Source organism: Theropithecus gelada, chromosome 16, assembly GCF_003255815.1.
Source record: "Theropithecus gelada isolate Dixy chromosome 16, Tgel_1.0, whole genome shotgun sequence".
Lineage (NCBI taxonomy): Eukaryota > Metazoa > Chordata > Mammalia > Primates > Cercopithecidae > Theropithecus > Theropithecus gelada.
Window position 1 is genome coordinate 23,963,880 of NC_037684.1, and position 17,493 is coordinate 23,981,372.

The 17,493-nt window shown below is 47.6% G+C and overlaps 1 protein-coding gene across 1 annotated transcript in view; it reads left to right on the top strand.

Annotated features, from left to right (window-relative positions):
• Positions 1-987: 987 nt before the first annotated feature.
• FAM117A (family with sequence similarity 117 member A) overlaps positions 988-17,493 on the top strand; it is a 53,776-nt gene continuing 37,270 nt past the window's right edge. The window contains exon 1 of the mRNA XM_025363217.1: positions 988-1,246. Within this exon, the coding sequence (XP_025219002.1) occupies positions 1,051-1,246 (196 nt within the window). The 5' untranslated portion in view covers positions 988-1,050. The remainder of the gene's footprint in view (positions 1,247-17,493) is intronic.

A 17,493-nucleotide genomic window follows, 5' to 3' on the forward strand; every position in this document is an offset into this window, starting at 1 on the left:
GTTATTTTCTTTCCCAAATCCCTTTATATATATTGCAGCATGTGCTTTTCACAACTGCGTGCATTCTCTTTGGGGACCTTCCACTCTCATTTTGACTTGTAGGTCAGAGAGCATTGATCTGGGAAGACCAGGATTTGTTAACGGAGTCACGGTGCAAACTTGGGCAAGTTTTTTAGTCGCTTTGTTCCTTTCACTCTGCTGAGCTAGACTTGGAGTGGACGACTCTGAAGGGAAATTCCCTGCTTCTTTTCAGAGTCCCAATTTAATTTACAGGCTAGCAATTGTTTTTTTAAGGTTGGATCAACACCAAGTAGGGACTTGGAAATGTGGAGAAAGACAGATGTGAGTGTCACATGAGGCAAGGTCGCCATTAAATGCACAAATATAATGCAAATCACATGTAAATAATATGCAAACCTTGCATTAATTTGTAGGCTCTTAGTTTGGAGGTTGTAAGTAGCACTGAGATCCTATAAGGATTTAAAACTAATGTTTTTTAGGTTAAATTAAATGTAATACTTTTTGAAGGTATCGCTTTCTGGGTGATTCAGGGACTCAACTGTTTAAAGTTTGACACTGCTCCCTACTCCCGCCCCCAAAAATTATTTCACTAGTGTTTGATTCCAACCTACACCCAGCGCCGCCCCCACTCTCCAGCTCAGCCTGACGTCACGTGACATTATATTTGCATACTACCTGGGACTGGGTGTGACGCTCCCCTATTCCGCGTCTTCTCATTGGTGGCGTTGGAGAACCAGCCCTCTTCTGTACAGGCCAATCAGCATCTCCTGGGATGTTGGAAAGCCGAAGGGGGCGGTGTGAGGGTGGGGTCTTGGCTTGGATCGCTAGGCACATCGACCAATCGTCCTCGGAAAGGGAAGGCTAAGCCGTGGATTGGTTGGGGTGGAAGGTCTGGGTTTTCGCAGTCCAATGACAGCTCTAGGATGAGGGGGCCGGTCCCCGCCCCGTAGAGCAGATAAGCAGCGGCAGCGGGGGTTGGGGGGCTGTGTGGGGCTCGCTGTGGGGCTGAGGCAGGCAGCCGGGCGGGCCATGGCAGGGGCCGCAGCGGGCGGCAGAGGCGGAGGTGCCTGGGGGCCGGGGCGCGGAGGGTCGGGGGGGCTCCGACGGGGCTGCTCTCCCCCAGCCCCCGCCGGCTCCCCCCGGGCTGGGCTGCAGCCGCTCAGGGCCACGATCCCCTTCCAGCTGCAGCAGCCGCACCAGCGCCGGGACGGGGGTGGCCGTGCAGGTGAGCCGGGCCTGGAGCGGGTGCCGTGGGAGGAGCCGTTGGGGGAGGGGGGGGGCGCGTGACCGGGGGAAGGGGACGGGGAGAAGTGTGAGGGGAAAGTGGATGGGGGCGAGGGAAGAGAAAGGGGGCGTTCAGAGTCTATGAGGGCGGAGGGAGCGAGAGCGAGGAGCCTTGAAACGTGGGGAGCACCGCTGGGACGGAGTGTGCGGGGAGTCGGGTCCCGGAGGTGAGGGGAGGGACCTGGCAGATGGAGGCTGGCTTTGGGGGCGTAACCGAAAAGTGGGCAGAGGTGTCGTGTGGGGTGAGTGGAAGATGCAGGGGGTGGGAGCGAGGCGTGAGGAGGAGTGGCGGGCGGTGGGGGCGCCCCGTGCGGAGGGCTGGCGCTGGGAGCAGGAGTCGGTGGGCGCTGGACGCCTGCACGGGGAGGGGGAGGGGCATGGAGCAGAGCCCCGTGCAGCCATGTGTTACTTCTCCAGCTTGAGTTTGGCCCCAGCATCCCTCTCTACTGCGCTGGAGTTCCATTCTCCACCGCTTCACGTGCGCTTCCCTTTATGCCACCTCCTGGAGCTGATTTCTTCTCAGCCCTTTGGAATAAGTTAGTTTAACGGCTTTTACCGTGGTGCAAATGCCACGCTCCCTACATTCTTCTCCCTGTGTCCCAGAAGTTGTATGTTCCCAGATTGTTGACCTGCTTAATATGGCTGTCTCATTCCAACCATCGTTTGTGTGCGAGCGTGTGTGTGTGTGTGTGTGTGTGTGTGTGTAGCGGGGAGAGACCTGGGCAGTTTTGCCCCCTGCCTTTCTACTCCCTTCATCCCCCTACCCACCAAGGCTGTTTTGTCCTGGGCATTGCAGCCAACGTGGCAGTGGGGTGAGGGCTACAGTCAAGTGCACGGTGGCAAGTACCCCACTTTCTGAACAGCACTGAAATGGGTTCTTAATAACAGCTTGATGTGGTGGCTGTGGGGAAACTAGGGAGAAGCAAACTTAACCTTGCTTTCATACTCCAATCTGTGACGGATCCCACAAATGCAAGTACTTAGGAACGGGAAAAGGAACCTACTTGCATGAGGAGGTTGGCAATAAGTTGAAAGTGAGGCTTGTATTTGATTCACACCAGATGTGAAAAGATCATTGCACACTTCCAAAGCCGGAGCCTCTACCAAATGTACAAAAGTCATGATCCCTGCCATCTTAACGGTTAATGACATTCTCTAAACCAGAGTCTCTTGAGCTTCTGATGATTACTAAGCCTAGTTACTGCACATCTTCCTGCTTCTGCGGGGCTATTACAGAGTAGTAGCTACTACAGGGCTACTCCTTGCTAGGTAGGAATGGGATTAAGAGGATCTCAGGTAGAAAGCCCCCAAGTCTTTCTGGACTTTTCACTGTATATGTTAGCATCACATCTTGGGATGCAGAAACTTGGTCAAATCCGGTAGCAAGATGGTGACCAAGTAGTAAAAGTATGTTTAGAATCTGGTGGTGCAGAGTAAGGCAATGCCCAGACTAACTCATGCCTATCATGAGTTATAAAGCAAACCACACGACTACAAACTTGTTGGTTTTGTTTGGGCTTCCTTGAAACCCCGGGAAGTTGGTAGAACAAGAACCAGAACCTTAGTCACTTTTAGTGGAAAACAACAGAAAGCCTACCTGTATAGCAGCTGGAAACTGATTAGCAATCATATTTTAAGATCAGTTATTTTGTGTCTACTATAGAACTAATATTAAAAGGACAATTGCTGGTGGATGCTGTGGAAGGGAGAAGAATGTAGGTTTGGATGTCTGGGTTCATTACACGGCCTGCTCCTTTTATAGAGCCAGAGGCCCTGGGATACTGGTAGAAATGTAGGAAGCTAGAGCTCTGCATAACTTGTCAGGTGATTTAGGGTAAGTTGGGTGGACTCTTGCTTATAGATTGTGCTGATCAATAATTTATCCACTTATTAATATCCCAGAAGCTTTAATAAGGCATTTGCCTAGTTGGTAGTGGGGGGGATTATTTGTAGATTTTCGGTATGGCAGGAGAGGGGAAAAAATAGGAGGAGGAGAGAGTAGCCAGAGCATATGGCCTTCTTTGTGGCCAGGCATTAGGGGAATATACCTGGCCTCTGTTTTGGAGGCACATCAGGGCTTTTACATGTTAACTTAAGCCCACGTATGTGTTCACATTATTTCTATTCCTTGGCCTTGGAAAGCACCAGAGGTGGTTTTCTCTAGGATAGTAGAGTATATGGGATAAAAGGAAACCCCTTGTAGTCATAAACCTTTAAGAGAATGGCACTGGGAGCTGGAATGCCTGGGTTTTAAATCCAGGTTCTGCCATTTACTAGTTGTGTGACTTTGAGGAAGTTCTTTCTGTGTCTTAGTTTCCTCATCTGTGGATAACAATATCTATATCATAAGAATTAAATGAGTTAATAGATAGAAAGTGCTTAAAACGTGCCTGGCACATGAGAAATTTATAAAAGTGTTTACTGCTGCTTATATTATTATTCCCTCTGCTCGCCAACGTGAGAGCACTGTTGGCCAGAGCCCATTGCCTTTTCAGGCTTCAAAGAGCAAACCCAGATTGATCTGAAACCAGTACTACAGGTTTCAGAATTTCAGGGCCTCCTCTTGCATTTTTATTCTCTCATCTTTTAAAATGAGCTTTCTAAACAGAGCTCTGAAACCCAGCTGTTTAAAAAGGCATGTGAGCTGGGACTGGGCTTCAGGAACAATTAAGTTCGTCCCTGTTTCTCTTGCCCATCTCAAAGTGATGTAACGCTCAGGGCTGTGCAGTTATCTCCCCACCACACATCCTGCTGTGTTCTTGACAAGACATATTAGACCTTGTGAAAAGGGTTATGGTGTAAAAAGCAGGATTTGCCTTCTGCAACCATTCATCCATAAGGTTTGTCTTTGTAAAATGAGGAATGGCTTCATTTTTATGAGCCTGGGCTAGGAGTGAGGAAGGCTGAAGAGAGTGGAGAGAAAAATGAAAGTCAGCTCTAGAAAAGCTAAGCGCCACTAGTGGGTAATAGAAACCTAAGATAAATTTCTTACTGCAATTCTCCCTTAAATTAAATTCTCTTTTGTGTCTTATGTCACTTAGAGGCTGCTAACTTTTATGCTCTTCCAGGACCATGATGAAGGACAAAATAGGACTAGGAGGTGAATTGTTCTGGGTTCTAGTCCTGCCTATCTTGTTTAGTATGTCTGTATGTTCTTAGGATGAAGATAATGTTAATCTAGCTTTGCAAATTATTTCTTCAGTGGACCAGCCCCACTGGGACCAGCTGGGTGCCGGGGAAGCTAAATGCTGCCTTGGAACCTCCTCTGACCACCAGAACCTTCTTTAACCAGGGATTGGCAGTTATGATCTACAGGCCATATCTGGCCCTGGACCTGTTTTTGTAAATAAAGTTTTATTGGAACCAGCCACACTGCTTCATTTAAATATTGTCTAGGGCTGCTTTTGTGCTGTTGGTGAAGAGTTGTGATAAAGACTGTAGGGCCCACAAAGCCTAAAATATTTACTATACGTCACTTTACAGAAAAGTTTGCCAACTCTTGTCTCAAACAGTATACCTGTTTTTCCTATATAAAGATCAGTTTCAAACGTGTGTAATATAAACCTCAGAAAATTCTAAGGCGGTAAAGAAAATGAACAAGCCTGTAGTCCCACTCATATTTTAAGGCAAAAGAAAAGAGGGTCACCTGCTTCCAGTCAGTTCTCAATCTTTGTAGAACATGGTCATGTGTGAATCCAGCTTCTCCACCCCCACCATTGTCAGGTGATATGTTCGGTAGACATAAGCTAATTTGAATTGACATAAAACCTTAACTGTTAGGCAAATTTGCCCCCTCTCGTCTCTTAACCCGTTTCCCCAACCTGACAGCCCACAACTGCGGTGAACACATTTCACAATCAGATGTAAATTACTTTAGGCTTATCTCCTGTTTTGAATTTTTTTCATTACCTTTTATTTTTCTGAACAGATTAAGGAGAGCTGGCAGTAGTCATGGTTGCCCTAAAATATTGGCTTCCCCACAGGGACATAAGAAGGGTAGTTTATATCAAATGTCGATTAGGTTCCCCAGGATGGCTGTTTCGTGAATACAAGGCTGCAGTGCTTATATTATTAAATTGTTAAACGCCTTTCTTTGCAATGCTTTGAAAACTTATTTCTTGGGGGATGGGTGTTTAGATAGGTCTGGAACCATAAAAAGGAGGTTGCATATTAGAGTCCCTAAGAGAAAGCCCACAGCAAACTAGTCCACATGGCTACTGGTGCCAGAAACAGGCTGGAGATTAGAAGAGAGTTCCAACCTTTCCATGCCAAGGCATCATCTTGCTATAATGAGGCCTGGGGGTGCAGTTAAAACCCTTTAAGAGCTACAATTGCCCTTCTAAAACCTGTGATTGAGGCAGCTTCTGTTTGGGAAGCATTAAAACACCAGACACTTCCTAGCCCAACACTGCTAACTGTTGCTTTTGACAGCTTTGCCAGCACCAGGCACATACATGGTCAGCAAAATGCACTGCTGAAGCATCTGACTCTTAAATGTTATCACCAGTGATGACATCCTTGAAATTGGGGGCTAGCTGCTTAACTGCTTTATCTCTTTGGTACCCAAAGGAGTGTGAGTCCATGTGTTCTTCAGTATTTTGGATAGCAAAGGATTATATAGTATGAGAAGGTCTCACTTATATAACATGGAGCTAAGAGATCTTAAACCATTTGAGGTCAGTGTCAGAGGGGTGAGAACAACAGTGGGCTGTGATGGCAAGAGGACATTGTTCTCTCACATTCTAGACATATAGATCTTTAGAAAGTTGGAGGCAGTAATGCAAACCTTTCATAGTGATGGTGCTAATTTAGGTGTTACCACAATGGTTGGTGGGCTTTAGTAGCCAAGAGAACACTATGCCTGTATTTTCTGCTGAATTCAGTTTATTTTGAATGGTGTGATGGGCATCAGGGCCACTCTATTCCTTGATCTTGGAAGAACTGTTAGAGCATCTTCCTCCAGATTCTTAGATGACTCACATAGAGCCTTCCTGCTAAAGGATTCAGACTTTAGGGTGTGGCATGTTCTGAGGGGCAGGTCTGGTTATGGAGTTCTTACTGACACTATCACGTTTGACTCTAGCTGAAGTGTTCTGACTAGACCTGCCTGGGCTTACCCTTACTCCACAGGCAGTTTGGAGCCTTTTATTTAATTAATTAATTAATTAATTTTATCTTTATTTTTATTATTTTTTTGAGACAGAGTCTCACTGTGTCACCCAGGATGAAGTGCAATGGCACGATCTCGGCTCACTGCAACCTCTGCCTCCCAGGTTCAAGCCGTTCTCCTGTTTCAGCCTTTCAAGTAGCTGGGACTACAGGCACCTACCACCACACCCGGCTAATTTTTGTATTTTTAGTAGAGATGGGGTTTCACCATATTGGCCAGGCTGGTCTCAGACTCCTGACCTTGTGATCCACCTGCCTCGGCCTCCCAAAGTGCTGGGATTACAGGCGTGAGCCACCGCGCCCAGCTTATTTATTTATTTTTTGGAGACAGACTCTTACTCTGTCACCCAGGCTGGAGTGCAATGGCACGATCTTGGCTTACTGCAACCTCCACCTCCAGATTCAAGCATTTCTCCTGCCTCAGCTTCCCAAAAAGCTGGGATTACAGGTGTGCACCACCATGTCCAGCTAATTTTTTTGTATTTTTATTAGAGACGGGGCGGGGGATTTCACCATGTTGGCCAGGCTGGTCTCCAACATCTGACTCAGGTGATCCACCCGCCTTGGCCTCCCAAAGTGCTGGGATTACAGGCGTGAGCCACCACACCTGGCCCTGGAGCCCTTTTAAAGCAATGGAAAGGAAAACCTTATGTGTCACTCCCAGTTCAGAGCAAAGGTAGATGTTCACCAGAGAGTGAGTTAGTGAGAATGGATAGTCTCTTCTTGGGTTAGTAAGCTCTGCCATCCTTTGAGATGCATGTTACCCTTCTTTGTCACAGAAGTGGGAACAGGGAAGAGTGGAAGCAAAGAAAGGATGGGTGGGAAATCTGGTCAGTTCCCCCCTTTGTCTAGGTTCAGTCTTCACAGAGGGCTCCATTATTTGGTTAGCAGGATATGAATTAACCAAACATTAGCCAAATCTACTCACATTATTAGGTCAAAAACAAATCCTGATCTCAGAAAGGGAAGAGTTGTGGATGATATTTGAAATTTCTAAGTTATCTGTGCCCCAGTTTTCTCCAGTTTGTGGAGCTCATGAAGGGGCCGTTGTTGTTGGCAACATCTGGATGGTGGGAGGTTCTCGTAACAGCTGGCTGCTAGTGTTCAGGCTCAGCTCATGGTCCCCACCAAACCTCCTGGTTTGGAAAACTCTGCCTGGCACTGTGCTTTCCCCTCAGGGGCACTACAAAGCTGAATGCCTAGCTTTGCAGTCATTTAAATGCTTCACCTTAGGCCCACATACGCCTTGATCGACCCTTACTGTGTGGGAGCACTGCAGCTAATCAAGGGTGGCTTTAATGAACTTAAAAGAATGCTATCGAAGTATTTCATAATAGAAAAAGTTCAAATCCAGGCCCTGAGGGACCTGGAACTGAAGTCCAGGCCATGTGCAGACATTTACCCTGCCCTGCTCAGGCATACAGGTTTGTGGATTTGCTCAGGAGCCCTCGAGAGTTGCTGGGGGAGTGGAGGAGGGATGGAGTGCCTTTAGCTCAGCTCTGCGTACATTAGCAGTTTGAGCTCCCAGCTCCCTAGTAAAAGGAGTGGAGGCTAGGGGAGGCCTGAGAATACTTGGAGGGTTTTGGTTGCTCTGAAGCAGCTGGCCTGTGATCAAGGGTTAAGGAGTTTTCTCTCAAAGACTGCCTGAATGTGGCTTCTTAGAGGATGGATGGTATTTGACAGAACAAAGCTGTAGGTTTGGGGTGCCTCTTCTCTCTCTCTCTTTTTTTGAGGCAGAGTCTCATTCTATATCTCAAGCTGGAGTGCAGTGGCGTGATCTCAGCTCACTGAAACCTCCACGTCTCTGGGTTCAACCAATTCTCCTGCCTTACCCTCCCAAGTAGCTGGGACTACAGATGTGAGCCACCATGCCCAGCTAATTGCTGTATTTTTAGTAGAGATGGGGTTTTACCATGTTGGCCAGGCTGGTCTTGAACTCCTGACCTCAAGTGATCCCCCTGCCTTGGCCTCCCAAAGTGCTGGGATTACAGGTGTGAGCCACCGCCCCCAGCCTTTGTCTCTTTTTTTTTTTTTTTTTTTTTGAGAGATGGGGTCTAGCTCTGTCACCCAGGTTGGAATCCAGTAATGCCATCATAGCTCACCATAGTCTCCTGGGCTCAAGCCATCCACGGGGTGCCTCCTCTCTGACTCTGAGCTCCCTATCCTGTAAACGAAGGATGACTTTTCCAGGGAAGCCATGTTTGTTAGGGGCAGCCTAGTTCACCCCCAGCTCTGCCACTTGAGTCCCTTATCATCTGATCCTAAATGAAGACATGCAGGAGAGCACCAAGATATTACATCCTCAAAGGTCAAAGGAAGGATTAATGTGCAACTCTAAAAGCAGATTGCTAACACATCCATAAGTGAATAAAATATAAATTCAAGCTGGAGGAGGCAAAGAATGAAGAAATACTCAGTGTTTGGTGAGGTTAATTAGAGAAAACTACTGGGATGTTTTGAGAAGGCTTTAAAAAAAAATTGTCAATGTATTATTCTCCCTAAGGTTAAATTAAGTTTTTACTCTCTCCTTTCCTTTCCCTTTCAAAAGTGACATTGTTTCGCCTTGTCTAGTCAGCTATATTCCTTATTTTTCTCAAACCTCTTGAGTCCCTTCTGCCCTATACTGGAAATTGTGTGCCTGCCTTTTTAAGAGTAGGCACCTCATGTTTCAAGTTCAAATGCAATGGAACTCACCCTGCAGCTTGAACAGATTTGAGTGTTTTTGCAGGGGGAGGGCCAGGGCAGATGGGGAGTGTCATGCTCAATAAATACTTGTTGGATTGAGTTGCTGGGGAGGCAGCAGAGTGGGGAGAGTAAGCCACACCTCCCCCAGGCTCACTCAGAATGGTCTTTCCCACTTCTGGTCCCCACATACTGTTCCCCCTCTGTAATACCTCTCTTCAGCTACTTACAAGGCAAAACCCCCTGAAGTGTTAGTATTCTTTCTTTCCTTAAATCACTGGTCACCTATTCATCCTGGTCATTCGGCTTGAAGCCCAGCTGGTGGCAAAGACGTGGCATTTCCATAGATGTCATTGCTAGGCCTGTAGGTTCTTTTCCCAACACACTTACAGCTAGAGGGTGAGCTTGGGCAGTTACCAGGTCGATCCATGGAAACAGCCAATGTGTAGGATTTTGTTATGATTTTGTTAAAAAGCCAGACTGCCTGGCTTTAGGCTTTGAAGTGGATATGGTGAGAGGCCAAGGAGACCAAGATGAATGCTAGCTGTCTTTTCACTCCAGGTAGATTTGTGCCAACTTCCTAGTAGTGTTCTGTGTAGCAAGGAGATGGAAGAAAACAAAATCTGGATCAGTGGCTTTTCTAGGCCAAGGAGGAGAATTATCTGTTGGCCCTGTGATGGCTTCAGAGGTGTGATCAGACTGGAAGTGCCCCCTCTCAAGCCAGCCACCATCCTGTGATAGCAGGCACTGCTATTTCTCCTCCCACCAACCACCAGATAGGGAAGTGCAAGAAAGAGATGCTTGTTATCAATTCACAGGCCCTGGACACTTAACACTGTTGTCCACAGAGTCTCTGTTCCCTGCCTTGAAGGTTGCCAACCATGTGTCTGGTGGCTTAGTGAAAATGACTTTTTTTCTTTTTTTTCTTTTTTTTTGAGACAGAATTTTACTTTTGTTGCCTAGGCTGGAGAACGATGGTGCCATCTCGGCTCACTGCAACCTCCACCTCCCAGGTTCAAGCGAGTCTCCTGCCTCAGCCTCCCAAGTAGCTTGGGATTACAGGCATGCACCACTACGCCCAGCCATTTTTGTATTTTTAGTAGAGATGGGGTTTCTTCATGTTGGTCAGGCTGGTCTCGAACTCCCAACCTCAGGTGATCCAACCCCCTCGGCCTCCCGAAGTGCTGGGATTACAGGTGTGAGCCACTGCACCCAGCCGAAAATGGCTTTTTTAACCTGCCCAGCTGGGTGTAAGTTTGAACAGAGTGAAAATGTGATTGGGAGCATAGGCAGATTATCTTACCCTCTCTTCCCTCCCCTCCTTCTCTCTACCCCACACTCCCTTCCCTTTAAGAGTTTGCTGTGCTTGGCCGGGTGCGATGTCTCATGCCTGTAATCCCAGCACTTTGGGAGGCCGAGGCGGACGGATCACGAGGTCAGGAAATCAAGACTATCCTGGCTAACATGGTGAAACCCCGTCTCTACTAAAAATACAAAAAATTAGCCGGGTGTGGTGGTGGGCGCCTGTAGTGCCAGCTACTCAGGAGGCTGAGGCAGGAGAATGGCGTGAACCCAGGAGGCAGAGCTTGCAGTGCGCCGAGATGGCGCCACTGCACTCCAGCCTGGGGGACAGAGCGAGACTCCGTCTCAAAAAAAAAAGGAAAAAAAAAAAAGAGTTTGCTGTGCTCTGTGCATGTCTGGTCGCCCACGTGGCTTTGGAAAAACCACTCCTGATAACACGTGCGCTCCCTGCCCCACAGCGGCAGGCTGGTGGAAAACTTGCCACACAGCCCCTGTTTGGGGATTGTCTTCTTAACTCCTGCCCATCAGATATGACATAAGCCAGGGGTGGGGTTGGGGTGGGAGTGGATAGCATTTGGTATGATAGAGGGGATGCAGCCAGAGGGCTTTCACAATATGGCATAGTCTGGATTTAGAAACTGGGGAGAGGAGGGCTATATGAACCACGTCCATGGGGGGTGTGCACATCTTAATGCTGAGAGCAGCACCTGGACTCTTTCTTATTGGAATCTGGGGTAGTTCTGTGTTCACAGAGGTAGACAAAAACAGTTGCTTCTATAGAAAGAAAGAGTCTCTGAATCTCAGCTCTAAAAGGCCCAAAAAATCACCTGTATTTTTCATTGAAATGGAGAATATAGATAGCATTAGGTTTTTTGTTTGTTTGTTTTGAGACAGAGTCTCACTCTGTTACTGAGGCTGGAGTGCAGTGGTGCAATCTCTGCTGACTGCAACCTCCACCTCCCAAGTTCAAGTGCTTCTCCTGCCTCAGCTTCCCGAGCAGCTAATTTTTATATTTGTAATAGAAACAAGGTTTCATCATGTTGGCCAGACTGGTCTTGAACTCCTGACCTCAGGTGATCCAACCGCCTCACCCTCTCAAAGTGCTGGGATTACAGGCTTGAGCCACCGTTCCTGGCCTTCATTAGTTTTGACAATATGTTCCATTTGTTTAAGTCTGTGGTGCTTCTGATGGGAACTCTCAACTGTTTTTCATGCATCTTCACCACAGTCCTGCAGGTGCAGGTGGCATTTCATTGTTTTTGCAGATAAGGAAACTGAGGCCCGGAAAGGAAGTACTTGTCCGAGACCAAATGACTAATAAACCCCTTTTGCTTAATTAGGCAAAGGGCATTTCCCACATATGCAGAAAAAGTCCATTGTGAATTTTGTCTCAGGCTGGCATCCACTGCTACCTGCCTAGCACACCTCCAGCATTTGTTTCTCCTCTGTTTATATATCTGTATTCCAGGAGCAAAGATTCATTTGTTAAGCTAAGCAAAAGAGAATTGGGGCTGGGTGTGGTGGCTCACACCTGTAATCCCAGCAGTTTGAGAGACCGAGGCAGGCAGATCACTTGAGGTCAGGAGTTTGAGACTAGCCTGGCCAACATGGTGAAACCCCATCTCCACTAAAACTACAAAAATTAGCAGGGCGTGTTGACACCTGCCTCTAGTCCCAGCTACTCGGGAGGCTAAGGTAGGAGAATCACTTGAGTCCGGAGGCGAAGGTTGCAGTGAGCCAAGACTGCGCCACTGCCCTCCAGCCTGGGTGACATAGTGAGACTGTCTCAGGAAAAAAAAAAAAAAAAAGAATTGGAAACTGGGCTGCAAAGAAGTCTGTTTCTTCCTTTAGCACCCCAAGGTGACTATCCACACCATAAATACTCACTTGGTGTGGGTAGTTGGAAGATGATGGTTACTATTAATACATTATTACATGTGTGATACGGTGGCAGTTTTTGAGTGTTTCCAGCTGGTTTGAGATATACCATTTCCATGTAGAATGAGTAGCTAACGAGGGACAGATAGGACATAGGAGGCAAACCAAGTTTTTCTGCCTCTGTGGGGTGGTCATGTTTACTGAGCTTGGGGCAAGGCCATGTTAGGGAGACATGCAAAGATGGATCTTACAGGAAAAGGTTTCTTTCTTATGTGTGATTATGTGAAATCCAGAAAAGCACCCGGGAATACATGTGGGTGATGTGTTCCTATGGCAGGGGCAGGGTAATTGCAAGTGGCATTGTGCCGTGATAATAGCTTAGTTCTCTCTGTAGGGGACCCCTGGTGTAACCATCCCCCTACTTCTAGTGGGAAAGAAGCCTGGGGGGCACAGGATCTGTCTGAGCATATCTCCCTCTCCTAGTTTAGGTTAACTGAAAGTGGAGTCATTGTAATGTATGATAGTGCTCTTCCGTGACAGGCATGTGCCCAGTAAGAGAAATAGGAAGGCCTTGAACTCTGGGAGAAAGCTCCATCTAGGGACTACGTATCGTGGAGAATTGACTTCTTAGAGGTTATCTAACCCTCCCAAGTGGATCACAGGCTGCTCTTACCTCCAAAGCAGACTCTGTATAGAATTTTCTCTCTCTCTTTTTTTTTTTTTTTTTTTTCCCCCGAGACGGAGTCTGGCTCTGTCGTCCAGGCTGGAGTGCAGTGGCCGGATCTCAGCTCACTGCAAGCTCCGCCTCCCGGGTTTACGCCATTCTCCTGGCTCAGCCTCCCGAGTAGCTGGGACTACAGGCGCCTGCCACCTCGCCCGGCTAGTTTTTTGTATTTTTTAGTAGAGACGGGGTTTCACCGTGTTAGCCAGGATGGTCTCGATCTCCTGACCTCGTGATTCGCCCGTCTTGGCCTCCCAAAGTGCTGGGATTACAGGCTTGAGCCACCGCGCCCGGCCTTCTTTTTTTTTTTTTAATAGAGATGGGGTCTCACTATGTTGCCCAGGCTGGTCTCAAACTCCTGGGCTCAAGTGATCCTCCTTCCTCAGCCTCCCAAAGTGCTGGGATTACAGGCATGAGCCATTGCACTTGGCCTAGAAATCTTTTTTTTTTTTTGAGACGGAGTCTCACTCTGTTGCCCAGACCAGAGTGCAGCGGTGCAATCTTGGATCACTGCAACCTCCACCTCCCAGGTTCAAGCATTTCTCCTGCCTCAGCCTCCTGAGTAGCTGGGATTACAGGCACCCGCCACCATGCCCGGCTAATTTTTTTGTATTTTTAGTAGAGACAGGGTTTCACCATTACTGGCCAGGCTGGTCTCAAACTCCTGACCCTGTGATCTGCCCATCTCAGCCTCCCAAAGTGCTGGGATTACAGACACGAGCCACTGCGCCTGGCCAGGAAGTCTTTAATATTCTAATAACCATATGCTTATGTGAAATCTTTTTTTTTTTTTTGAGACCGAGTCTCGCTCTTTTGCCAGGCTGGAGTACAGTGGCGTGATCTTGTCTCACTGCAACCTTCGCCTTCTGGGTTCAAGCGATTCTCCTGCCTCAGCCTACTGAGTAGCTGGGACTACAGGCACATGCCACCATGCCCAGCTAATTTTTGTATTTCTTAGTAGAAGTGAGGTTTCACCATGTTGGCCAGGATGGTCTTGATCTCGACCTCGTGATCCACCCGCCTGGGCCTCCCAAAGTGCTGGGATTATAGGCGTAAGCCACCGTGCCCAGCCTTTTTTTTTTTTTTTTTTTGTAGACAGTTGGCTTTTGTTGCTCAGGCTGAGTTCAGTGGCACAGTCTCAGCTCACTGCAACTTCCGCCTCCTGTGTTCAAGCGATTCTTCTGCCTCAACCTCCCAAGTAGCTGGGATTACAGGCACACACCACCACACCTGGCTAATTTTTGTGTTTTTAGTAGAGACAGGGTTTCACCATGTTGGCCAGGCTGGTTTCAAACTCCTGACCTCAGGTGATCCGCCTGCCTCAGCCTCCCAAAGTGCTGGGATTATAGGCATGCGCCATCGTACCCAGCTGAAACCTTTCTTTCCTAGTTATTTCCCAACTTCACAAGGTAAAATCCCATTACAACAAATATTACAAAAATGCTTCTGTATGATAAAGCTGTTTCCATGGTTCATGTAAATGCTTTGTTGTTTTTTGTGGGGTTTGTTGTTTTAAAAAATATAGTAACTAATAATCATATATACCAAGCACTTTTTCTGGTACCTGTGTGTGTAATAGCTCATCTTTTTTTGAGATGGAGTTTTGCTCTTGCCGCCCAGGCTGGAGTGCAATGGCACAATCTCGGCTCACTGCAACCTCTGCCTCCGAGTTTCAAGCGATTCTCCTGCCTCAGCCTCCCGAGTAGCTGAGATTACAGGCACATGCCACCACGCCTGGCTAATTTTTGTATTTTTAGTAGAGACGGAGTTTCACCATGTTAGCCAGGCTGGTCTCGAACTCCTGACCTCAGGTGATCCGCCCGCCTCGGCCTCCCAAAGTGCTGGGATTACAGTCGTGAGCCACCACGCCCGGCCAATAATAGCTCATCTCTAAAGCAGGAACACCTGAGTGCTTGCTGTTTGCATAGTAGACAAAGAAAAAGGAACAGAGCCGTGGAACCATCACGAAATAGCCATGCCTCCTTCGCTTCCTCTTCATCTTGATCCTCCCCTCCTCCAGTAGTTCCCTGTTCTTTTCAAATAGAACACCACACAAAAACCCAGTGAAGGAAAGTGTGTGTGTGTGCGTGTGAGTCTGAATATGAGTGTGTGTCTTGCATGTGGACATGTGGGTGTGTTTGAGCATGTGTAAGAAAAAGTACATGTGAAGAAAGCAGACAGTAAAGCAAATGGGGCAGCTGTTACAATAGGCAAATCTGTGTAAAGATTATATGGGTGTTCTATGTACTGTTCTTACTCTTGCATCTATAAATTTGAAGTTATTTCCAAATAAGATACTTAACACATGGATATATGTGAGACTAATTTGACTGCACTAGGAGTTCTCTGGAATGGAAATTTTCTTCTACATCATGATAACATATCTTACTCTCCCCATTTAACAGATGGAACAACTGACACTCAGAGAAGTTAAGTGATCTATCTGAGTTCACATAGCACATGGGGCGGAGGCAGTATGTAGGCTCAGGTATTGACCATTATAGTAGGCCACTTCTTAGGAGACCATAGCTGGTCCTTACTACTCTAGCTGGACCAGGTTGGCATCAGATTCTGAGAGCTGATTGGGTGCCCGCTGCTGTGTGTCCCAGCCCAGTCCATGCCCCCCATTGACCCAGCGGTGGAGTCAGTGTTGACCCAGCAGTGGAGTCAGCAGGGTTGCAGCTGTCTGCTGAAGCACACTGAGCATATTCAGAATGGCCAGGAACCTTCTAGAGAAACTGCTTCCTTAGGCTAAGAAACACTGTCACTGTGCTCTGCCCTCAACTCTCTTCAGTTCTTTTTTTTTTTTTTTTGAGACGGAGTCTTGCTCTGTCACCAGGCTGGAGTGCAGTGGCGCAATCTTGGCTCACTGCAACTTCCGCCTCCCGGGTTCAAGCAATTCCCCTGCCTCAGCCTCTCGAGTAGCTGAGACTACAGGTGTGTGCCACCACGCCCGGCTAATTTTTTGTGTATTTTAGTAGAGATGAGGTTTCACCATGTTGGCCAGGATGGTCTTGATCTCCTGACCTTGTGATCCACCCACCTTGCCCTCCCAGAGTGCTGAGATTACAGGAGTGAGCCACCGCACCCAGCCTTCATTTCTTAAAATACATGAAACCGGAAGGCCCTGCTGTGCCAGAGCCATGGGGGACTATTACCTCATTTATATAGTTGAGATCTGAGGGAAAAAGGAGTGGGTTTGGTTTACAAAGTGATGCCAGGTATAAGCCTAGGCCAGACAGCTTTCCTCTGCTATGTACCAGTCGATTGGTTGTACCCACTGCCTTGTGAGTGAGCAGGTTGCATGGTTCAGTGCAGCACATTGTATCAAGTAGATCAGGAGTTACAACTTCATGCACAAAGAGATGGCTCATTTTTAGTCAGTGAAAACCTTTCATTAACCACAGGGCCCAAGGAGGGGTGGATCTGGTAATCATTGCTAAGCAGACAGAGCTAGAGGTTCAGACACTGCCGCTTGTGTGCGGGCCCCTTTCCTCTCACACCAAACCACATGTTATGCATCTGTTTGTGCTCCTTGAAGGCCCTTGAATTATTCTTGTCATTTTTGCTTACTGATGTTTTCCCCCAGCTGCCAGAGTTGGGGGTAAGTGAATGAATATGTCCCACTCGAATTCTTTTTTTTTTTTTTTTTTTTTTTTTTTGAGACGGAGTCTCGCTCTGTCGCCCAGGCTGGAGTGCAGTGGCCGGATCTCAGCTCACTGCAAGCTCCGCCTCCCGGGTTCACGCCATTCTCCGGCCTCAGCCTCCCGAGTAGCTGGGACTACAGGCGCCCGCCACCTTGCCCGGCTAGTTTTTTGTATTTCTTAATAGAGACGGGGTTTCACCGTGTTAGCCAGGATGGTCTCGATCTCCTGACCTCGTGATCCGCCCGTCTCGGCCTCCCAAAGTGCTGGGATTACAGGCTTGAGCCACCGCGCCCGGCCCACTCGAATTCTTAACATAGATAAAACATTTTCCTGAAAATCTTTAGTTTTAGAATGCATCCTTTATCTGAAATGCCTACCTGTAGCTACCTTAGACTTAATAAATCCTGACCATGGTTAAGTTGTCATCAAAGGATTTTTTTTCAGGGGCCCAGCTAGTTGTATGAAATAGATCCATGAGCACTTACTATATTGTTACCGCAGCTTATATACTTAGATTGTTTGTCCTTAGGCAGTGATGAAGTTATACACCTTGCCCCCACCGTTCTCTGATTCCTCAGGCTCTTTCCCTCCCCTAATGTAAGTGCCCGGTAGTTGACAACCAGAATCAGGGCAAGATGCAGGAGGATGAGAAGGGGCTGCACCCAAATTCCTGTTGGGTTGTCTGAAGCTTAGAGGTCTGTGTTGGAGCTGCTGTGCAAGTGGCAATGCTGTCTGCTCAGAGAGGACTATGATAACTGAGCCTGGACCTTCTAATTCTTAGAGGTTTGG